General features: G+C 43.1%; 1 protein-coding gene across 7 annotated transcripts in view; it reads left to right on the forward strand.

Annotated features, from left to right (window-relative positions):
- The first annotated feature begins 346 nt into the window (after positions 1-346).
- DMXL1 (Dmx like 1) overlaps positions 347-24,997 on the forward strand; it is a 151,963-nt gene continuing 127,312 nt past the window's right edge. For 4 of the 7 annotated variants that reach the window (XM_053294359.1, XM_053294362.1, XM_053294361.1 and 1 more), the window contains exons 1-2: positions 348-685; positions 14,121-14,246. In XM_053294359.1, the coding sequence (XP_053150334.1) occupies positions 599-685; positions 14,121-14,246 (213 nt within the window). In that variant the 5' untranslated portion in view covers positions 348-598. Of the gene's footprint in view, positions 686-14,120; positions 14,247-24,997 lie in introns of all 7 variants that reach the window. The other 3 variants (XM_053294358.1, XM_053294360.1, XM_053294364.1) reach the window with 2 other exon arrangements.

Below are 24,997 nucleotides of genomic sequence, written 5' to 3' on the forward strand. Positions count from 1 at the left end.
GAACTCTTGCCTAGGCAGCGACAATCAAGTGACCTCAGGCATGCTACTTGGCAATTTTTTTTAACGCTGTTTCAACGACGCCTGCGCAGAATTTCCCTATTGCGACCGACGTCTCTCCTCTTGTTTACAGCTGGAGCTCCTTTCCTCTTCCTCCATACTTACGCCACGCGTCCAGAACTGCGCATGCTCTAAAGCAGCTCACTTTTTAAAAAGGGCTTCCGCACAGCGCAGGCGCACATGCAGGCAGCTTAAGCAAAAGGTTGCCAGGAGGAAAGGAAGACGTCATTTTAAAAAAGATCTCGCGATGGCTCGTTTCATGAGCTCTTGGTCTGCTATTGTGGGCTGATGGAGAGAGAAAGCCCGCCTCGTCTGCCTGCGTGTGCGTGAGGGCAGTGACGCCATTGACGTTGTCCCTGCCCACGAAGGGGTGGAGCTTGCGAGAACGCCCCTCCCTGCCCTATGTGCCGCCGTCATCTCCTCCTGCTGCTCTTGCGGGACTGGCAGTGGCCGAGCGGCTCTAGGTTCCTCGGCTGCCCTGCCGGTTGGTGGGGTGGCTGGATAGCTGGTCTGGGCCGGAGCGGGTAAGGACAGCCCCACCATGAACCTGCACCAGGTGCTGACGGGGGCCGTCAACCCCGGGGACAACTGCTTCTCCGTGGGGAGCGTCGGCGGGCATCCCTTCACGGTGAGTCTCCTTGCCGGGTCACCGCGACAGCGGCTGCCCCTCTGCCACCTCCGCTCTCCCCGACCCTCGCCTGCGCCGCGCCCTCCCGCATCCCCGGGGTCCCTCTCTCCCTTCCTCCCTCCCGCTTGGCTGGAGCTCGGCCCCCGCTGCTGGCGAAGAGCAGGACCTCAGTCAGGAGGCTTGTCTCAGAGGAAGGGGATGGAACTGGTCGGGGTGGGACCGGCTGGTTCAGCAGGTGCCTGCCTGCCTGCCTGAGACACACGCCCAAGAGCCACCCGTTCAGCCGGAGCCGGGCCCTTGTTGATGTTCTAAGCAGAAGTCGCCCGAGAGCAGCAAGGCCGTCGCCCTTGCACGGTGGCAGGGCAGGCTGGATCTCGTGGAAGACCCCTTCCCCACCCCTTCTCTTCCCGCCCCAAAGATTGTCGGAGCTGCTGCTGCTGTTAATATCTGTACTGTGACTATACAGCAGTCCTAATCAGCTGGACAGGGATCGACCATGTATGGTGTTTTGTTTTTGTTAATTAAGTGCTATCAAGTCGGTGTCGACTCTTGGCGACCATATAGACGATTCTCTCCGGGATTATCTGTCTCCAACTTGGCCTTTAAGCTCTCTCAGTGGTGTATTCATTGCTGTCGTAATCGAGTCCATCCACCTTGCTGCTGGTCGTCCTCTTCTTTTTCTTTCAACTTTCCCCAGCATTATGGACTTTTCAAGGGAGCTGGGTTTTCGTATAATGTGTCTGAAGTATGATGGGTTGAGCCTGGTCATTTGTGCCTTGAGTGAAAAGTCTGGATGTCTGGTTACTTTCATTTCTTAAAAAGAAAAAAAAAAAAGAAAAAAAGATATGGGGGGAGAGAGATGCTGGGGCTCAAGCTTGCCTGGGTTCTGTGTGCCCCAGTCCCAGCTGTGAGGGAAGGGCATTCTCTGCATGCTGAGAGGTCCTTGGTTGTTATATCAATGCTTGTTTTGGGACTACTGTAGTCTTGGGCTTTATTAACAGGGGTGTAGTGTCAGATCCTGAGATGTAATAGTTTTACTCTGTATCATGTACAGGTCTGAACTTTCTTGGAATACTGTTTTTGGTTTTGAGCCCTATGGTCTTAAGGACACTGATAAAACTGGAACAGATTCAGAAGAGGGGTTGGACTAGAAGACCTCCACATTACCTTCTAGCTCTAAACAAAGATTTCTGCCCAAGCAAAGATGGTGAAGGATCTGGAAACCTGTCCTGTGAAGAATGGTTAAAGAAGATGGATACAAAGTAGCTGTGAGATCTCTAGCTGTAACATCTGAACATCTGTAACATAGGAAGAGTGGATTTGTTTATTGCCTTTGAGGGTAGGACTGGAACCATTAGATTGAACTTACAAAGCATTTTCAGATTTGATTTTAAGAGGTGTTTCCTAACTGTAAGAGCTGTTCAATAGAGGAATAGTCTGCCTTGCACAGTAGTGGACTCTCCCTTGGTAGAGGTTTTCTGACAGAGCTTATCAGGGCTGCTGTAATAGATTTCTGCATTGAGCAAAAAGTTGGACTAGAAGACCTTCAAAATATCTTCTAGCTCTAAAATGCTATTTCTGCTCAAAACGGGTTTGGAAGCTATCCTGAACGAAAATAAAATTCTGTCAAAAGAAAGATAAACAGTCAAAGAATATAGCAGATGCTTCCATTCCACTCCTACTCTTGTAGGAATAGGAAACCCGTTCAGAATCTCCTCCTTCTTGCTTTCAGATGTGTCTTTGTTGATCCATCTGCTTCTGTCACTTAGTTGTGATTTTGCATCAGAAGAGAAAATACTTAAAAGTCAGATTTAAATGACTTGTGTCCCATGTCACTTGTTTGCTCTCTGTTTTGAACTGTAAAATGTTACTATCTTGTACAACTGTTCTGGGAAAAGTGAGTGATTGACAGTGCAATCAAGGCAAAGCAAACTTGAAAACAATTTTCAGGCATGTAGAATACTTATGATTTAAATGATATTAAACATAGCAGATCATGTTTCTGTTACCTCTTTTGATTATAATTAGGATTTCGTTGCGTTTTATTATTTGGTGAAGCAGTGAGATATTTATAAATATTGCCTCTCTGCATTTGGCTGAACTTCTAACACTCCTGTTTCCCACTGTGTGAGGTGTGAGCTTTTTAAAATCTCTCTCATCGATAAATGCAACAGCAAGGAAGCAGGTTATCTAATTAAAATTAGGGGATTCCAGCCCTTCTGTTATGCTCAATATTTGGGTGTTGAACACCTGTTAGTGTTAAAAGTTAGTGGACCTTAATTTCATTTCAGCCATGAAACTAGCTGGGTGACTCTGGGCCAGTCACTTCTCTCTCAGCCTAACCTACTTCACAGGGTTGTTGTGAGGAGAAACCTAAGTATGTAGTACACTGCTCTGGGCTCCTTGGAGGAAGAGCGGGATATAAAATGTAAATAATAATAAAAATAATAATTATATTCAGATTTCAGCCTTATACTACTGATGATGCTTTTAAGGTAATGGTAGCATATGTCTTTGTAAATATTTTTTTTAAATATACTGAATAACTCCATACTTAGAAGTAATGGAATAATTAGGTAATCCTATCTCTTGGTGCTTAGTGACTATACAAATGCTTTAACTTCTTAAAAATGTAAAATCATGCACTTTAAATGTTTATCTTTTGAAGTCTGATTTTTGTATGACCCTGTACAGAGTGTGAAAACTCTTCCACTTAGGGCCAAGCTGAATGTGACAGAAGCAGACATGCTTCTTTCCATGTCTTTTTCCAGTTTGCATAGGTGAGAGTAGGTGGTTTTCCTTAACAATGGAACCTTATGGAGAAGGGCACAGTCCTTCTTCTCTCCTCAGTCTTTTTCCCATTCTGAAAGCAGAAGTGATCCAGAAATGGAGGTAAGAAACAGGACACAAGAAAATTCAGTGCTTCGCACATACACATTTTACTATTCAAACAAGACACACACACACACCACACTTGGTATGGACACATGAATGATTGTCCTAACACATAATTTGCCCATGCTTGGCGTATAAATGTTTTGTGCCAAACGTAGAACCTTTGCAAAAATGTTAGATAATTGTGAGAGTACAATTCGGGTGTCCATAATAGTCACTTCAGTCTGTCATTCAGGAGTCCATGTGTGCTTGATTTTTCAGAGCCACTGTTGAATAAATGTTTATGAAGCTGAGACACTTATGTATTATTCTGTATTACTTGTATAATGCTTTAAAAAATATTCCCTAGATCACAAGACACACCAATTTCTGCATAGTGTGTGGAACTCAGCATTAATCCAAAGTAACTTGCAAAACATTATTGCATGTCAAAAAGCTATAAAAGGGCACCCTGTGGGTTGTGAATTTACAGCATATTGGTTAGTCATCGAGGTTTGTACTGTCACAAATGGAAAATCCAGACAGGAACTTCATTGATGAGGGTAACTGCTTTGAACTACTTTCAACTTGAAGCTGTTGTCATTAAAGCAGGGCAGCAAAACTCTCTAATGGTTTAAAGGATGATGTTCCATTAAAATAATCGGAACATATCTGGAATTGTGAACTGAATGGCCAGTACTGCATATAATTTGGAAATGACATACAGCAAAACCTATCCTGTGTATATCTTTTTAAGTTAGAATCACCAGTGTATGTGTAAAGAATTGATTAGGTCAGCACCCTTCTTTATTCAAAATCTGCAACTCAGCCTTTCAGTTAGTGATACCCTTTTGCAGGGTAGCTGTGTGTGTTGTGCTTCTAAGGGCCATGAAAACAGCTCATAGCACAGGCATATGATTGCACTGCAAAAGAGAATGGGGCATTTTTAGGGTATTTAAAGAACTATAGGTCAGAACAAAACAGTCGGCTGCAATATATATGTTAGTGTAAATAAAATATATAGTTCCTTTTATTTTAAGCACACATTTTTGTTTATAATGGGTGTAGAAACTTTGTTACTGAGCTGCCACAATTTCCTTAATGCAAGCACTAAAAATGCTTTCATTTTACAAATCTAGTCATATAAAGCTGCCTTATACCATGATCAGAACATGATTCATCTAGCTCTGTGTATTCTGACTGGTACTGGTGCCACAGGCACTTTTGCAACCCCACTACTAGGCAGCTGTTAACAGGAGATGTAAAGGATTGAACCTGGAACCTTGTGCATTCAAGGCATGTGCTTTCCCGTTGAACAGAGGGTCCTCCCCATGTTGCTACTCTGGCATTGCCTAGTAAAATTCTAGTTCTTCAAGATCAAACAGGTTCTTCATTGTTCTAAAAATGAACAAGTGAACATAAGGATTGTTTACCAAATAGTATGAGAACATGATAATGTCAACAGTAACTGCTTGTTGGTGTGAATGCATGGAAGTGATTGCATCATAAATACCTTGAGGCGCTTTTATTTTAGAGGTGACCTGGAAGGACTCTCCTTGCTGTAATAAAAGTTCAGTTCTCTCCACACGTTTTCCATCAAAGATGAAGGAAATTACTGCATGGGGGAAAGCAACAACATTCTATTACAGTTGTAATAAAAGAAGACACCTTCCATACAAATGACCAGTCAGTGGCCACTAGCTACTATCCAGTGCTGTGCTAGTGCAATACACAAAGATACACACATGCAAGAACAGAAGAGTAGCTGACTGTATGCTCAAAGTTGCTTACTCTTTCAGTCCGCTTAGGGAGAGTGGCTAGCTTTGCATCATTCCTTGCAACAGAAATGGACTGATTAAGGGATATCATAGCAGGGTGTGTGACAAGTTGTGCAAGTGCATCCTGTTGCACCAGTGCAACAATAGTCTTGAACAAAAGCCCTGATTTAGCAGAACTATCTAGTGCAATATGTTTGCACCAGTGCAGCATTAGTCTGGATGCTGGCCAGTGTGGCAAAGATTACAATGTGTAAAATGGTTCCCTTGGATTAAAACAGCTATCTTTTTGGGCCTACAGTTATCTTAGAAATGCCCCTGGGCACTATAGTTATAATATTGAAGCCAGGACATGTATTAGAGGCAGAACCAAATATCTCTTATCTTTTCCTGTTCTCAAAGGAAAAGCAGCCATGCTTTTGTCCCAGTAGACCTTGGTGCTATGTGGGAACTTCTTTGTAATTAGTATGGTGAAGGCCACAGTTCTAAAAGCCCACTGGACTCATAAGATTTACTTGTGAGAAAATATGCATAGAACTGGAGTGCATGACTACATAAGACCTTCTCTATCCTGCCTAGCAAACCCCCTTTGTTTTCTTTTGGGGTATTGGTTTAACATCCAGCCTGAAGAACTGTTCTGTTGAATTAGAAACATTGCTATTACTTTGGGACATTTTAATTGATCCTAATGAAGGTGGTATAGTTCTTTTGCTTTCTGGATTTTTCACCCAGTCTAACATGGCTGCATGTATATTTTGATTGATTTCTGTAAAGCTGATCTGGTTGTAATTCCTGTGGCCAGTGTATAAAAATGCTATGTCAGCACTGACAATTTCTAGGCACCAAGATCAATATTTTAGGACCTAGCATAATCGCATTCGATAGTAATTGTGTGCAGAGCCAGGGAAAATGTCAGGATATTTAAGTACTAGCATCACATCTTTAGGTGCTTGGAATTTTACCAGATGTGTTTGGTTGAATTGCAGTAGTGTGCTACAATGAATATATAAAATGTTTCTGCTTTATTCTAATACATTCAGTTTCTCCTTACAGGAAATATTTATTTATTGTTCAATTTCTATACCGCCTTTCATAAGGCATCCCAAGGCAGTTTATAAAAGTTAAAATATAATAAAAATCCATAAAAATCACATCTAAAATTAAACATTAAAAACAACAGAACACCAACCAAACACCACTACCACCATAAAAAAAGGAGAGCTGAGAGATCCGGCAGCCCCTAAGGTATAAAAGCCTGAACAAATAAAAAAGGTCTTCAGTTGTTGTTTTTTTTTTAAAGCAGCCACAGATGCCAAAGAGTGGACATTCACTGGGAGAGATTTCCAGAGCCTGAGGGCAACAACAGAGAAGGCCCTGTCCTGCATGCATGACAATGTAGCCTCTCTTATGAGTCCAATCTTATGAGTCCAATGTCAGCACATGGAGTAAAGGCCTCTCTGACTACCTTGTTGGGTGGGCAGAAACCCTTAGGAGCAGGCAGTTCTGCAGGTATACAGGGGCCAAACCATTAAGGGCTTTAAAAGTAATAGCCAGCACCTTGAATTGTATCTGGAAACAAATTGGCAGCCAGCACAGCTCTTTCAAAATAGGTGTGTTATGCTCCAAACGAGCAGTTCCAGAGACAACCTTGGCAGCTACATTCTACACCAACTGAGGTTTTCAAATATTCTTATTCTATTATATTTATATACTGCCTGATATAAACGTCTAAGTGGTGTTCATAATCCAAATTACAATATAAAAATAAAACAAAGCACATTAACAAAATAAAAACAAACCATTCACAGAGTGAAACAATTAAAATAATTTCACAGGATAAAAACAATTAGGCAGTTAAAAATTAATTTTATTTGAAAACCTGAGAAAACAGGGGTGTCTTAAAAATAGTTTAAAAAGCAATCAGAGATGGAGAAGCTCTTGTTTTGACAGGGAGTGCATTCCAAAGCCCTGGGGCAGCCACAGAGAAAGCATGACCTCGAGTTGCCTGCAGATGAACCTGTGGCAACCGTAATGCCATTCCCCATTGCCATATGCAGCTTGTATGGGGGACAGGGTTATGCTCCCGGCCCGTGAGGCAGCCTTGGGGGCTGCCATCTTGGCTCCTGCGGCACATGTCTTGGGTCGAAGGGGAACGAAGGAGCAGCTGCATTTCTGTCCTCCCTCAGTTGCTCTGGGCAAAGCACCCTTCCCTCCCGTCCCAATTCAGTGAAGGTTATCCGGTTTCCTTTTGGGGCCAAGTTGGAATTTGGGGGGGGGGGTCACACCGTATTGGCTCTGGTGTGGCCTTTTCCAACCTACTTTGCACTGAAACTATTTGTAAGGTTGTCATTTTTGAATGTTTGGTCACTTTGCAGGTGAGTGCAGACTGGTGTAGGTTGTCTTTTTGGTGTCTGGCTGGAGTACCATCTGAGATGAGTAGGCAAGCTGAGGAATAGCTCTTGCAGGTTTTGCAATGCTTGGGCTGGAATCCGCCCCTATTTGGAGACTGGCTGGCACCCACCACCCAGAGCTTTGCGGCCTGGGTGGGTGGGGCTGGTTGGTCTCCCCTCAGCAGGGTTAACACCTCGCGGTTATGATGTCCAGACTTGGCCTGGGCTGAACTAGCACCCAGTCTTTCACCCTGTTTTGGGTGGTCCTCCTTATTAAGCTGACCCATATAGAGGGTACACATGCTCTAATTGTTTCCTCGTTGCAGGTTATTGTAATAGTATTTAATAAAAATGACCCTAGTTTATCTAATTACATGTGTCTTGTTGTTGGGCGTGTGTGTGCAACTGGACTTTCTGAGATGATCTTAAAAGGTGACAGGGTTAATGACAAAGAAGGCGGTCTTTTGAATACCCTGGACCTAAGCCATTCAGGGCTTTATAGGCAATTTGTATTTCGCTCAGAAACATATCGGCAGCCAGTGCAAATCTGCAAGGGCAGCCCCATGTAAATCACATTACAGTAATCCAGCCACAAAATGACTAAGGCATGGGTAACTGTGGCCAGATCTGCCTTATCAAGAAAGGGATGCAGCTGGCATACTAGCCAAAGCTGTGACAAGGCAACCCTGGCCTCTGCCTCCAGCTGAGCATCCAAAAGCAGAGGTGGGTCCAGCAATACCCCCAAGCTGTGCACCTGCTTTTTCTAGGGGAAAACAACCCCATCTAGAGCTGGTTGAATCACCCTATCACGATTGGCTTTTCTACGGACCAGCAGCACCTCCATATTGTCTGGATTTAACATCAGTTTTCTGATAAACAAGTTGTGATAAACATGCTGTTCACTTTACACTTTCTACCCTTGGGGGGCTTGATCCTAAAAACAAATATGCTTGCATATTGTTCTTCAATTGCAGTGGACCTTCTTAAGGTTTATCTGAATGTTCAGATTTGGGTATAAGGATCTACCACTTTCAGGAAAGTGTCACTTCAAACTCTTCTATCATAAAGTGAAATAGTCATTTCTTGCCGAGGGGTTTTGTTTGTCCAGTTTATACTGTAATAGTTGTTGAGGGAAAGATTGTATGTTTCAGTCCTTTGCTTGTGTTTTCTGTAAGTAGTCCTGGTCCAATGGATAACTTTCAGGTCTACTGTTCTTGACATAAACAAAAACTATGTTGGTATATGTGCAGTCCACCAACTTGGACTTCCTGCTTTTTATTTCAGGCTTGCCAGTTGGTTGTTAGTGCAAGTTTGGTATGTGGTGTCATTATTACACCTGTACATCAACTTATTAGCTACTCAGCCTGGCATTCTCCATAAAAAGGGGCTGTTTTGAACATGTACCAGCTACCCAATGACTTGATATTAAATACTTCACCATCAGACTATTTTTTAAAATCCCATGTTGGGATACCACAAAGAAATGTACTACCTGAACCTCTGCATGTTGAGTCAAGCCGTAATTCGTTCAGCTGGGATTCGTAGTAAGTAAGGCATTCACATGATCAGAATCAAGAATAGGACAAGCATCCTATAAAAATTTTGGGAGCTGTGCATTTTCTGTTCTCTGCCTGTGTGCTAATGAAACACAAGGTAGGCACGGGCAGTGATTTCTGCTAAGCGGCAGCTGGGAGGAAGGCTTTTTTTCTTAAATAATTCAGCAGCTGGGTAGAATAGAGCCCTCTTATCCAGTTGCCACTAAGTAGATGGTCACTGCTTGTGCCTCCCACCTTATTTTTCACTTGTCACGAGCCAAAAGCAGGAGCATGCACAGCTTTGCAACTTGGGTAGGATGCTTCTCCTACCCTGTTTATCATTGTGTGAATGAGCCTGGTGTGTGTATAGGGTTGCAGCCTAAAGATGGGAAATAGTTTGGAAAGTCACATAGTTGGCAAAAGGGAAAATTCCTTGAGAAGAGGTATAACCCAGAGTGGGAAGAGTACCATTTGATGCTGCACTTTGGACCGTTGTGGAGTGACACATGATCAAGAATGGATGTTAGTACTGGCAGACCATCTTGAGTCAAAAGAAAGCAGGGAGGTAGTTGGATCCAGAAGTAGGGGTGGCGAAGGAGTGGTAGAGTTTGACCAAGCTGTCCCTTTCCCTGTATTAAAAGGGACATAGAAGAGGCTTGGTGGAGGTGGATGTTGATAGACTACTGGGGAAAGCAATGATCCAGTGAGTTTTTCTTAGTCCTTCCCCCAGAGGACCAGCAATAGTCCACTGAGCTACTCCATATATTAGAATTTATATGTGTTGTTGTTTTTTTAATATAGGTGATATGTCCCTTCCATGATAAAAGTACCCCCACCCCAGTGTGGGGCCTGACTGATCTATAGCCCTAGCCAGCTGTCAGCTCTGGGCTTGGAAAGACATAAGTTCTTTTTTTTTTTTACAGCTTAACTGAGCAACTAATGTGGTGGTCTGTTGCCTCATTTGGGGGACTTGGTAGCGGAAGCCAGTCGCTGATTGAGTGCACGTTAGCAACCATTTGGGTGTTGAAAGCACAGTGGTTGCTTCTTGCAGTGTTAGATTGTTTTGACGCTGAGCTAAATTCAGTTGGATTGGAATGATACTGAAGGACTTCCATTACTGATATGCATGAGTAATTCTTTGACACACTCTAGTATTCATTGCTTGTCACATGTGTCAATGTGATGCCTGAATATCTTGCCTGAAACACATATCTATCACCACTGCATTTGTTGTCTGATCTAAATTGCTACTAGCCTCCAAACTTACCATTTAAACAAAATACTTTAAACTGTAATCTGGTAAGAAATATCACATTTCTTTTGAGGAAAAACCAGATTCCCATGTGTGCTGACTGACTCACTCACCTTCTGCGTTGCTGAAGGTGAGGAACAGAGTGGAGGAAAAACAAGCTGTTCCTTGTATAATTTAGTTTGAGATTTAAATGCTTTCTGTTCTGTAAGGATGGATTCTAGGGCTGTGCAGAGAACGTCTTCACTCAAAATGGGCCATTTCAAGCTAGAAAAAGAATGCCCCCTAAATAAAGGGCCTGTTTCCAGCTTGGAATGAAGCAACCCTGTTTTGATCAAAACGTTTTGAGCACGATTTTGGAGGCCTGTTTTCCCCTTGCTGATTGGTTTTCTGGCACTGGCTTTTGATTGGCTTGCAATCTCCTCCTCTCTTCTTTGGCTTTTTATAGAAATCATGTGTTATCATGGGCAACTGTGCCCCCAATGGCTGGCGGGAGGGAGCAGGAGTCACAAAAAGAGGAAATTTCAAAATGTATTCAAAGGGACTGGGAGGCATAGAGAGCCCTTAAATTGTGCCTCTCTTGAAGAGGATACACCAGGAAGAGAGGAGGAAGGAATAAAGGAAGGTTTGATTTTGTGATTTTCTATTCCTAGCAGTGAGTATGATATAGGGATGTACAGAACCAGTTTGCTCTCAAACCAGTCCGCTGTGAAGCAGTCCGATCATGAACTAGACCGCCTTTCAGGAAGGGGGCCTGGTCCAAGATGTAACCAAACCCAGTCTGAAACAAACCGGTTTGGGGTTGAGTAGTGGGGGCAGTGTTCCCCCTAACAAGGATTCCCAGATGTTCTTGATTACAACTCCCAGAATCACCAGCTGCAATGGCTTTTGCTTGGGGATTATGGGCATTGTAGTTGTTTCCCAGTGATGTGAATTTGGTTCGTCCCTGGGTCCGCCTTTTAGACAATCAAACAGACTCAGTGGGAATCATTTAGAGGCTTTTATTGCTACTGCAGTTTTAGCAATAGGTAATCAGTAGGCTTACGCTCTTAAACTGATTACCGTTTGGTTACAGGTGCATCTTACATTTATACAAACAATCTGAATGATGCTGACACCCTAGACATAGTATACGTGGCAATAAAATGGTGGACTAAGTATCTAGTACGCATGCGAATGATTCATTGTTCATCTGGTGATTACTCCTTATTTGGTTAAATCCTGTTTTCTTAACTGTCAGCAAAGAACAGTGAGAACCTTGTGAGAACCAAGTTTCTTAGACACAATTTAGTGGAGAGAGATAACGACGTTGATCATGAGAGGCCGTGATGTCCCTGAGCTGGGCTGGGGTTACTTTAAGTTAGCATGAGGTATTCTGGGCAAACATGGAGTTTCTTTGGTTTTCTAAACACATCACCAGCAACATCTGGGAATCTCTGTTAGGGGGAACACTGGAGGGGAGTGGCAAGAGGCGTCTTTCAAAGTAAATGAGAAGGTCTTTACCGGGCACCAAAGCTTCCCCCTGCAGCCCGTGAAGCAGTGGTGTGGCTCTGGTTCTCACCTGGCCTTTGTGCATGCAATCTGCATTGCAAAGTGTACTCAGTCAAAAAATGTGGCTGAAGTTGCTCTAATTGAGCTTATGGCTAAGATTGCTGCTAAGGGTGCTGCTGTGGCAGCTGTTGCAAGGCTAGGAAGTAACGTAAGGAAGTCAATAGTGTGTGAGAGAGCAACTTATGCCAATCATGTTACTGCAGCACACGCACTGTGGTTGGCTGTGGATTCTGGATCAGTGATTCTCTTTTGGCCATTTTTTGGTTGTTTGAAATGTGTGTTCTTGTGTTGAGAGGGACAGATTCCTTTTTACTGCATTCTTCTGCAGTGTTTTTCAAGGCAGGGTTGCAAAATGCTTTGCAAATTGCAATGTAAAGCTTTTATGCATGTACTTGAGTGCAGCTTCATGCGGTCATAGGGAACAATGAGGAAACGCGAAATACCTCTTTGTTTCCCATGGGTAGCTCCTAGGGACACCAAAATGAGTTCTGTGATAGGGCTACCTATCACCCAACCCACAAAAGAAATAGGCAAGTGGGCGATTTTAAACATTTTAACCTTCCTCCTTCAAACCCCCATAGGATCCTAGGACTGCTGTTTTCTATTAAAGGTTTTGGCCATTTGCCATTCATTTTGAGCTCAAAACAAAATGCAAAATCAGTTTGATGCACACCCCTAATGGATTCAGTGGAACAATTCAGGTGGTGTGTTTAATGCATGATGCTTATATAATGCTAGTCTGCTTCCTCTCATTGTATTCTTAGCTGACTGATTATAGTAAGAAAGCTGTACAGTAAGAAAGAATACTTAAGACCCGCTTTACATTCCTGATAGTTGCAAGCAGCTAGAAATATTTTTAAGTTGCAGTAATACATAAGATTAAGAGCTGCAAAGTCAGGTCAAAGGACCATGTAGTCCCACAGTTTGGCTTCACTTGTGATCTGCTCCCTACTCCTGGGAGCTCACAGTGATACTGTGTTGTGTGTAGTCATTCCCAGTTTATCTGCAGCATTATAATCTACATTCTGCCCTGAACATGGGATTTCATTTTTACTAGGGATGAGCACGAAGATCTTCGGTGCCGGCAGGGGGTAGCACTTTAAGGGCGGGGGAGGGTGTACTCACCCCTCCCGCCGCATTTCCTCAGCCGGCGCGCTGTCGTTTTGAAGCACCCTCGGGGCGGCAGCGTTCCTCCCTGCTGCTCCGTTTCCCCCGTCGGCCGGAAGTGGCCGGAAGTCACGAGAGCACGTGCGCCCGTTGTGCGTGCGCATGCGCCCTTCTGCCATGTGTGCACGCACGCACGCACAACGGGCGCTCGCCACTTCCGGCCAACGGGGGAAACGGGCGGCAGGGAGGAACACTGCCGCCCCGAGGGGCTTCAAAACGACAGCGCGCCGGCGGGGGAAATGCGGCGGGAGGGGTGAGTACACCCTCCCCCTCCCTTAAAGTGCTACCCCCGTCGGCGTTTCGGCGCCGAAACTGCCCCCAGCCCCGAAACGTTTTGGAGGCCTTCATAATGGCCTCCGAAACGTTTTGGGCACAAGCCTAATTTTGACTATCATGACTGATTAACTATATTCTCTTGAATGTCGTCTTTAACAGCAGTCAGATGGGTGGCATTGTGTACTAACTGAAGCTTCCTATCAGTCATTTGAGTTAGGCCTATATAGTGTGTGATATGGAATCAAATCTTTAATGTTTTGTATAAGTATATAAACTCAGACATTTGTTCACTGGAGCTGTAGATTAGTGAAATATTCATAAGGGAATGATTGGAATAAATGTTATCTTCTATCTAATCCAGATAGATATGTCAGGAAGTCGTCTTTCTCATTGTAGCATCATGATTTAGGTTTGTTTAGGACAGTAGAATGGAATTTGGAGATTCTTTTAATTAAGATGTTTATCTTGTAATCTTTGTACAAACTAACTGTAATGAACAGAGAAGTGTATTGTCTGAAATTCAAAAGGTTATCTCTTAAATATGACTTCTGTCTTAATGGTGGTTTTTTTGTTGGGTTTTTTTTTTTAAAACCATAATTACTTTTTCTCTCTCTGTAGGCATATGCCTCAGGATGTGATATTGTGATTCTGGGAACTGACTTTGAAAGATTACAAATAATTCCTGGTGCTAAACATGGAAATATACAAGTAGGATGTGTGGATTGCTCTATGCAGCAAGGGAAGGTAAGTAGTAGTCCAGTTAAGTGCTTCTGTCTGATTGTTGTAATATATTTACTATAACTACTACAAATTTTTATATACAATTTTCCTATTTAAAAAGCTTCACTAAATGGTTTGCATAGAAAAAGCAATAAGACAAGATGATTAATTCTGTACTGGGTACAGGATTCATTCTATACAGCATACCTGTGTGGTACAGTGGTGTTCGGATATTTTCTACTCTGAGCAGGTCATGAGGACCTGCATGGAAACATACTTTTTAACAAAATGCTTATTAACTGGTGCTTGCAGTTTGACTACCCAGACTTGCTTCTAGATCTGTTTATATTCTAAACCTGATATAACACCCCGCAGAATAGTTTTGTTACAGGTAGGCTGTAGGCTTCTATGTGCATGTGACCCCATTGCCAATAGAAGCAAGTACATTCAGTGGCTGACATTCTATAGTCGGCTCATGAGGCTGTACATCTGCTTTTTTGTTTGAAAGTGTAATTCTTCCATGTGGAAGACATTGTCTTTCATTTCAAGACAAGGCTTGAGCTACTATCATGCTACTTTGAAAGCATTAACCTCAAGAGTTAACTGGAAGTTTTTATTAAGAGAGAGTCCTATATCGGAAAAGAGACGGGCTGCAACATAAGAGCTTACCTTTACAAGAAATTGTAAAACTTAAATTTTAGCTGAAATGGGGCCATCTTGCATTTCAATTCAATGTATTTCTTTTTAATTAAAAAGTCACTTCCATTGAGTAAATGTAATTAGGGCTCCAATCCTATGCAGAGCTCCTAGTAATCTCAGTTTGCTAAACAGCCCTGGCTTAATCTTAAAGACACTGTCTGAGGTTCAGGTTAATGTTGCACGTGAAAAACCTTTTGCAAGCACAACAGGAAATGGGCAGCTTTTGCCAGTCTCTCCTTCCTTATACAGGCCACTGTGGGCCTCTGAAAAATATGTCTCTGGGGCCCTGAAACTGCCAGGGGCAGTTTTCAGAAGACATAGTGGACACTGAACACGCACAATTTTAGCCGGGATGTCACCCATCATTTGCAAAGAAATGGCTTGACTTTAAAAAATGAGACTACTGTGAAGAGGAGTACACTGCTCTGAGTGAATGTTTCTCTCTCTCTCCCTCTCAACACAACATACAGTAAAGATTTCTTCTTTTATTGCATTCCATGTTGTGCAACTTGTTTAATACTTGATAGCTGCAGGCAACTTAGTTTCAAGAAATTGTTCTTGAGCGTTTAAGCAATAGTAGTTTTTCTCTTTGGCTTCTTGGTTTCTCATTCAAAAATTGATTCTCCCCCCCCCCTTGCTAAAAGTTGCTGATAAGGTTTGTTTGCTTGCGTACACTCTTCTGCTGCTGAATTCCTCACTTTTCTTTTATTCCTGAAACTACATAAAATGACTATCCTTCTACGAAAAGATGTATAATTTTGAAACATGCTGGTGAATATAACAGTTCTCCAGCCCCACAGCCCAACAAAGCAACTCTTTGCAGTGGAAATCCATGTAGAACTAGGTCATGGACAGGATCCAGTATACTTTAGGTTTGCTAGCTAGCATGATATCAACAAGACATAAAAACAGACAGGATGAGCTTAAATTAACTAAAAACCAAAGATTTATTGCAACTTACCTGAAGTGCCATATAGATCTTAATTGCAAATTCAGTGCTCATTGGCTAACTGTGAGGGGACATATGTCCTGCTTTAACATTTATGTTGAAGGGAAAGATAATGTCAGCTCTATAACCTTGAATGAGGATGAACTGTTCTGCTAAGTGTCCGTCTAGATGACACAAGTAACATAGTTTTGTGCTTAAAGCATGAAATAGTAATTTAGTATTGTTTTTATATTGCTGCTTTTATTTTGAACGCTTTTGATATGTATTCTCATCAGTCTTATTGTAAGTGCTTTTCATTGCAGAAAAAACACATTGTCCATGAACAATCTGTAGGTTTTGTATTTCGTGATAGGGATGTGCATGAACCGAGGTTTGTTCACTGGTTTGGTGTTGCAGGGAGGGAAGCAGTGAGCGGGATCTTTAAAAAAAGATGGGAGCAGGTCCTTACCTGCCCTCTGCCGCTGAATCCAGCTTCCTGCTGCAGCGACACTGCCTCTAAGAACCTGCACTTGGTGCCACTCCCAAATGCACAGATGCCATGTGTGTTCTGGCGCCATACATGTGTTCTTGGGGGCAGTGCCATCACAGCAGGAAGCTGCATGTAAGAACCTGCTCCCCTCTTTTCAAAGGATCCCATTCACTGCTGCAGCTCCGAACCAGTGCATGAATCATAGTTAGCATTTACATTTAGTTAGTTAGTGCACATCCCTATTTTGTGTTAATGTGGTGTTTGTCATGAAGCCTCTCCTTACTTTTTACAGAACAGTTAGAAGATTTGGTCATTGTCAGTGCTAAACAGAAAAGACGCATGTGCAAACAAATAGGGTCTACTTCCTCTCATTATGAATTTTCTTATTTGTCATGCTCAAGATTTTTTAAAAAATGTCTTGTTGATATTTTGGCTATTATCATCTTTTTTTTCTATTAAAAAAGTAGTACCTTAGTGGCTGCTTATTGCCTTTTGCTTCTTTAGGTTCTGTGCAACTCTTGACAAAATTTCAGTTGGCATTTTTAGGTCATGCTGATGTGTAGCTTGCTCAATCTGATCGTTTGTTTTTGTAATCGTTTCTCTTATCTCTGGAGTCTGCATCTCACCACATTTATGTAAGATCTCCTATGTGAAATAACCTTCTGAAAATATTGTTAGTATTTATTAACAATTATGTATTAAAGTTTTTAGTCTACTTTCCAATCATCCGGCATTCCGTGTGCACATGTGTCCCCTGTCAACTTCGCAATGCCTGGGCCAGTATGAACCAAATTGGGTACAGTTCTGTGGATACATAGGGACACCTCAGTGGTGTAATTTGTGATGATGTCATCCACCCCAATTCAAGATGGCAGAAGTGCCTCAAACGTTCACACAAGAGGCTAACTTGTGAATGGCCTAACCAATTTGAATCAAATTTGGTACAGCTGTAAGGACACATGGGGATGTCTCAAGGGCATAGCTTGTAATGATGTACCAAATTTGGTACAGTTGTAATGAGTGACACATAGGGACAGATCAATGGTGTGGTTGGTAATAATGTCATCCACCCCAATTCAAGATTGTGGATGTGTGAACATTTGAGGTGCAAGAGGGCTAGCTTGTGAACTGCATTGATTTGGACCAAACTTGGTACACCTGCGTCTCTTTCTGGAGAAGGCAGCTCTGGCCACAGTTACCCATGCCTTAGTCACAGCTGGATTACTGTAACGTGCTCTACGTGGGGTTGTCCTTGAAGAATATCCAGAAACTGCAGCTAGTGCAAAATGCGGCAGTGAGGGTTTTATCTGGAGCTGCCTGGTGGGAGCACATCACACCCATTTTGAAAGAGCTGCACTGGCTACCAGTTTGTTTCCGGATCCAATTCAAGGTGCTGATTTTGACCTTTAAAGCCCTTAACGGTTTGGGCCCGGGATACCTGAAGGACCGTCTGCTCCCTAGGGTTGCTTCCCGCTTGACGAGGTGTCAACCTCTGCTCTGGGTGCCAACAATGAGGGAGGCTCAGTTGTCGTGCACGCAGGACAGGGCCTTCTCTGTTGCTGCCCCCAGACTCTGGAATGCTCTCCCGGTGGCTATTCGCTCCTTGGTCTCCATCACAGCTTTTAGAAAGAGGCTTTTATTTGATTGTCTCTGCTGCTGCTCTTTGTACTCTGTATTGCTTTTATGTTTTTGTTTTAAATTTTTAATTAGATTTGTTTTATATTTTAAGCTTAATATTTTTAATTGTGACTTTTTTATAATCTTGTTTTTAAATTTTGCTGTTAACCACCTTGGGATTGTTTGAATGAAAGGAGGTATATAAATTTAACAATAAATAAAGTAGGCAGATGCATTCTTACCAGAACAACTTCTTTTTAAAAGTAATTGCTTGTGTTCATGAAAGTAGGATGTGTTTATGATTAATGGTAGTTTGTTAGAATATTTGAACCACTTCCCTTCAGTTTGCTAATTATGCCTTTGGGTCTGTGTCAACCTGAAAAATCTAAAACTTTCTTTATATATGCATATTTCTGTCATTGCTCTAAACACATGCCCAGAAACGGCACTCTGAGTGTGAGTGGGTGAGTATGTATGTGATCTGGGGCGTGATCAGTTGAATCTATTAGAATAGGTTCTGCACCTGGACAGAAGCCTCTCTGTGTTGAGTTCCACAGCTCCTTTTCGGCTCTTGCGCCCCGTCCCACATGACCACGTGGCTATTTAAGGCAGGAGGAAGCTCAGGCACCTTGGTTCCTTTGCACGCTCCGTAGAGATCAGTTCACTCAGTTTCTTCAGCTCTTCATTCTGGTTCCTTTGCTATCTAGCGTTTACTTCAAAAGTTCTACTATCTTTCTCTGGCTATTACGACCTTGGATTGTATATTGGATAACGTTTTCCCTCCTACTGATTCTGTTTTGTCAACTGATTGGACTGATACTTGACGTTTTGACCTTGGACTGTGTGGAGATGACGTTTTGTGAGTAACTGACTGATTCTGTTGATTGTGGACTTTAATTCCACTTTCAGGTTAATATGGATACCCCAAGCAAAAGAAAACTTTTAAACATTGCGAGAAGTGTCGAGCTAGATTACTCTCGCAAGATGCCCATAACTTATGCCTGCTATGTCTGTAAAATTTGTCAGTCTTTCTCCAAACCAGCTCGGATAAATTGTGAACTTCGATTGAGGGCTTCTATTTATGATGATCTTTGTCAAAAAGAGATATACCCCCATCCCCTCAGGCGCATGGCTCGAGGGCTCTGGGATCTAGCCAGTCTAAAACCTCGTTGTCCACTGTAAAAACCCCGAAGGCCTCAAAAAGGCAGGGGGACAAGATGGTCATGAGCGAGCCCTCCCAAAAGACGCGGAAACTGTCGACATCAGTGCCGTTGCCATCGGCCCAAGATATGGTCTTTGTTTCAATATTGAAGCCTACAATGTCAAAAGTTCCTTCAACATTGCACTCGGCATCGACAAAGTCTCCAACAATGACCCAGCAGCCATTGGGGCTGAAAGCTGTACACCAATTCGCTTCAACTTCGATACCGATGGATGCATCGACATCGAAGCAGCCAGCAGACCACGCTTCGATGTTGGAACCTCATTTGACATCGGAACATTGACCTTCGGCACCGATGGCACCAGGTCTACCGGCTCTATCGACATCGACACAATCGATACCGGCGGCTCGTGTTTTGATTCCTGCGCTGACTCCGATAAGATCTCTGACATCAAGAGATGGAGAACCTGCGTCAACTCTAAATACTCCAGCTAATATTACAACAGTGATCCCTTGATTTCGAGCGCCAATGACTTTTTTGCACTTGTAGAGGATGATCTTTCCAATACAAAGGGAGCACTGTTGGATCCCGGCACGACCCACTCTATCCTTTCCATGTTAGACTTCAATACAACCACTCCATCTACTTTCAAGGGTTTCCCTTGCTCAGAAGATGATACTCCTTCCGTACCAACGAACCCGATGCCGCAATTGCTAACTGCGACTCAAATTGCTGCCATTGCACTGTGGCATATGTGTGGTTTTAGCCATAACGTTTCTCCATACACACAAACAGCCTTGCCAGGGGCAACCTCGCTGGGACTTGCTTATAATTTTGATGAGAGCAGGGCTTGGAGGCCAAACGCATTGGGAAATAGTTACCCCCAAGTTGCCACATATAGCCTACCAATTCGAATGTTATCTGCAGGGGACGCCCCTCCTGTTCCACCGGCCTGGAAGGAGCAGTCCTCAACGGCTTCCACGCAGACTCTACAACTGATATCTATAGCAGACCACAGTGCAGCAAGTATCTTCTACAGTGGTTCCGACAGATGAGCCTTCTCCACCTGCGCACTCACGTTTACCATCCCCAGTCAGGGGTCCTTCTCTGTGCTCTCCTTCGGTGGCTGCTTCCGATGACAGTCATCATGGTTCTTCGGATCTTGAATCTGATACCGAAACCATCAAACCTGACCCTTCTCCAAACATAGCAATGCCTTCCCACGTCTCACCGACCAAAGAGCTAAAAGTATATCATTCGCACCTGAAAGAGATGGCAGCTGCCTTGGGTCTTGATCTGACTTCTCAACTAAAAACGATTGATTACCCTGTCTATAACTTCATGGCTCGGTCCTACACGGCTCAGCCAGTGGCCTTGCCTCTTCTTCCAATCATCTCAAATGCTGCTCAGTGCACATGGGAGGTTCCTCATACTTCTTCCCTGACTTTGAAGAGATTGGAAGGCCTTTATAGGGTATGGGAACAGGGTAATACCTACCTGTTTCAGCATCCCATACTAACTCCTTGGTCATTGACTTCGCCACCACCTCGAGATCAGGAAAATGGCACACCACTCCTGCGGACAAAGAAAGCAGAAAGTTGGATGTCTTTGGCAGGAAGGTATACTCCACCTCTTGTCTTTCTATCAAGATTGCCAATTATTCCACTTTAATGGCAAAATATAGTTATTGTCTCTGGGAGAGCTTAGTTATTGTCTCTGGGAGAGCTTAGAAAAAGATCTTGACACGCTCCCTCCAGAGGAATTTAAAGTCTGATTCAAGAAAACTCTGCAAAAGGCAGGTGACCTCACCTGTCAACAGCTTAGCACCGCTAAGCACATAGCGGAATCTGAATCTCGGTCTATCAGTGCTGCCATAACCTTGAGATGGCACTCCTGGCTATGATCTGTTTCCCTTCAACAAGATACAAAGGATAAAATTGAAGGCCTTCCCTTTGATGGCAAGGGCCTCTTCTCGGAGGAAACGGATGCCATGGTGGAAAAGATGAAGTTGAAATTTACAGCAAATTTTTTTTACTACTTCTTCTACTACTTATGCAATCTATGTTTCCAAACAAAGATACTACTACCGCCCACGTTCTTTGTTCAGACCTCAGGAATGGAGGGATTACCAGAAGACATACCACCCCTTTACGAAATGCACCTCTCAGCAAAAGACTAAATACACTCTGACCCAACGCAACAAACAGGCAGATGGCAACAAACAGCATCTTTGAAATTCAGGAGCGCCCATCACAACTACTACCATTACAGGATCATCTACTTTACTTCCCCTTTCAGAAAGTCAGGGAGGACCACGTAGTGGCCTGCGACACTTCAGCCTGGCTGTCACTTACACAAACTGTAGTCTACCAGACTAATTCAGATTCATTATTTGTGAGGTCACGTGCGTTCAGGAAAAAGGGGGGGGGGGAGAATGAAGGCATTCCCAAACACAAAACTACAGTTTAAAAGCTTTATTGAAGGTTAAATGATTACATCGAAGCAATTTAGCAAACAAGCAAAATCAATCACATGTCTCATTATAATGTATAGGTCCAACAGCAATTAAAATCATTTCTTTCACCCAACAGAACAGCATTAAAAGTATTCCTCTCTCACTGGAAATGAGCTAACAGCTGCTAGCATATTTTCTCTCACTGACTAGGAATGAAAACATTTTCCTATCTCACTCAGAGTTGGCTAGCAAGCTCTGTCTCTTAGCAATGAGGTCTTATCTCCCAGCTCTCACCAGAAAAATGCAAAACATTTCATCTACAGCGCAGACAGAGGGAGAAAGCCACGCACAATCCATGGGCCAAACAGGCAAACTCGAGAGGGGAGGGGGAAGCTAAGAGCTCATCACTGATCATCACTGATGTGGTGATTGTGTGCCAAGAGCAGAGAGAGAGAAGGAGGAAGGGATCAAGAGGGGGAAGAGAAACGACAGCCTGCCGAGGCAAGGATGCAGCTAGAAAGCAGAGGGGGAAGAATGATTCCACAGGTGGAAAGGGAGGAGACAGGATCAGAAAGGTACGTTAGTACTGGAAAAATCTAGGCTGAAGGCAATCTTTAGATATAATACTTACCGGGCCAAGCTGTCTGTACCTTGGTCAGGAGGCCTTGAGGAAAAACGCTGGAAGGGCTGGAAACTGTCTAGGCAGCTTAGGAAGGCGAATGCCATGGCAATCTGTGAGGCACAGATTTGCCTTTACAGGCTAAGGCGCACATATTAGCCCAGGGCCTAGAGGAAGTATGTATTCCAAATGCATGTATGTACTGATATCTAAAATGTGGTTTTCTTAGACCTTATTGACATTAGTATAGCACAATGCAAAAACAACTCCAAGGTGGGGCGGGGTAAATTTCCTTTTTCCTCAGGCCTTGACTACAGAATAAACAATTCCATTTGGTTACGTTGGCTCAGCAGAACCAAAGTTCACACTTCAGTCTCTTGCAAACCAGCCATTTTAGACACAGGCCTCAGTTTTGCTTTTTGGAGCTGCAGAGCTGCAGCCGCCCCAGGCAGCTCACCACAACACTACCCAACCAGCCCCACTAGCCATCAACAAACGCAAGGTCTTTGGTCAAGCAACTAATGCCAATTTCACATAAATTTCCTGGAGCTATTGGCCGTTTTTCAGGCCATGAAAGCTTTCCTTCTGATGCTCAGAGGACAGGTAGTACAACTGCAGTTGGACAACACTACTGCAATTGCTCACATCAACAGACAGGGTGGAACGGTCTCCAGGTCTCTTTGTGTGCTGAGCATTCAGATTTGGCATTGGTGCATCAAGAATACCATCACCCCTGTGGCCATCCACATCAAGGGGACGGAGAACGTTCTGGCAGATGGCCTCAGTCGATCACTCATGACAGAATTCCGTCATGAGTGGGAATTGAGTGACCTTTACCTGTGGCTGATAGTTGACCTATGGGGATTCCCAGAGATAGATTTATTTGCTACAGCGCAAAATGCAAACACTACTGCTTGAGAGCCGGCCACAACCCACGGTCCTTGGGGGACGCTTTCCAGATGGACTAGTCACAAGATCTGACCTACATGTTTTCCCTGTTACCTCTAGTTACCTCTGGTGAACAGAATAGTTTTATGAAATCTAGCAGAACACGTGAGATGCATTCTGATCACGCCATGGTGGCCCTGCATCATGTTTCCGCATCTACTCAAACTGTCTTCTCACACCTACAAAAGACTTCCAAGGTGTTCAGATCTTCTGATTCAGGAAAATGGTCAGATTCTGCATTCAGGAGTTCTCACCTTGAAGCTAACAGCATGGAGGATCAGCTTTTGAATAAAGTCCTCCTGAATCAATGAAAGCCTTCTACCAGAAAAAATTATGCTAGCAAGTGGAAATGATTCACTTCCTATGCTGCAGAACACGGCTTTCGTCCTTTTAGAGCAGTGTTTCTCAGACTTTGTTGGTTCGCCGCCCCCTTTTAGAAAAAATTGAATGCTTAATGCCCCCCTGCCAAGCCCCGCCCCCAGGGTGCGGGGTGAGCTGCCCAAGCCCTGCCCCTGGAATGCCCCGCCCCTTGCCTAAGGCACTGCTGGGGGTTGGGCCAGCCCCGAGTAATGGTGAGTACATAGAGGACAGGAATACGAACTAAACTAGTAACAGAATAAGTTTTAATGAGAAGGATGAGCCTGATGAGATTCTAACAATTTGTTAATATTTGGCTCCATGTTGGTTAACAGCATTCTCAAGTCTCCACGATTAGCTATCTGCAGCCTATTTCTTTTTTTGTTATTAGCGTTGTTACTGCACTGAACCCACGTTCCACTAAATAAGACGAAGGGAATGCAATAAGAAGTTTTTGAACAATAGTCCATAAACCAGGATAAAGTTAAGGTATCTGCTTCTGCAGCCAAAACTGTTGGTATCCAGATTTAAATTTAAATTTCAGCTCTTCATTTGTTCTTAACTCAATCAACTCTTCTTCTAAGTTTGGAGATGCTTCTGAAATTTCACAGGAAAATGGGTCCAAAAGCCAATCAGGTACATCCATTTTTAAAATATCCTGAAATCGTTTTTTGAAGTCCAATTCCAGAGTTTCCAAATGTTGGCAATATTCAAGTAAATCTTCGTCATTTTTGTCTACTGTTGACAAATTTGGAAAGTGGATAAATTCTCCCCGTCCCAAGTTTCTTTTATGTATTTGAAGCTTTCCCACAAATGCAGAAATTACATTTTTAGTTTTTATTAGATTCAGTTCATCACCTTGGAGCTGAAGGTTCATTTCACTTAATTTGTTAAACAAATCTGTCAGATAAGCTATATCTGGTTTTGATTTTATCAAATCTTCTCTTAAAGTAGCATCTTTCTCTTCCAAAAACTCTAGCACTGAGTTGAAAAGGTTGGAAAAACGGCTCAAACTGGCTCCCTTTGATAGCCAACGAACTTCTGTATGAAGAAGCAGACGATTGTAATCTTCATCGTTCTCCATACAGAGTTGTCCAAATAACCTGTCCTGCAAAGAATTACCTCTGATTTTGTTCACTGCTCTGATGATGAGATGAAGTGAGCTATGTAAGCGTTCACTCAAGTTTTTTGCTACTAGATGTTGCCGGTGAATAACACAGTGTACGGCCAATATATTTGGTACCTCTTCCTTTAAATGTGCGATAAAACCATTGTAGCGTCCAACCATCGCTGGAGCACCATCAGTAGCAACAGACAATATGTTATTCAGGGGAATTTCTTTCTCTTCAAAAAAATCTTTCATTACACGAAATAATGATGCTCCTTTAGTATCAGTTTCTAAAGTTTGAGCAAACAATAACTCTTGGCAGATTTGTTGATCCCTTATGAAACGCACATAAGCGAGAAGTAAGGCTTCATTCCCTGGCAAAGTTGACTCA

This window comes from Hemicordylus capensis, chromosome 2, assembly GCF_027244095.1.
Source record: "Hemicordylus capensis ecotype Gifberg chromosome 2, rHemCap1.1.pri, whole genome shotgun sequence".
In the NCBI taxonomy this organism is placed as follows: Eukaryota; Metazoa; Chordata; class Lepidosauria; order Squamata; family Cordylidae; genus Hemicordylus; species Hemicordylus capensis.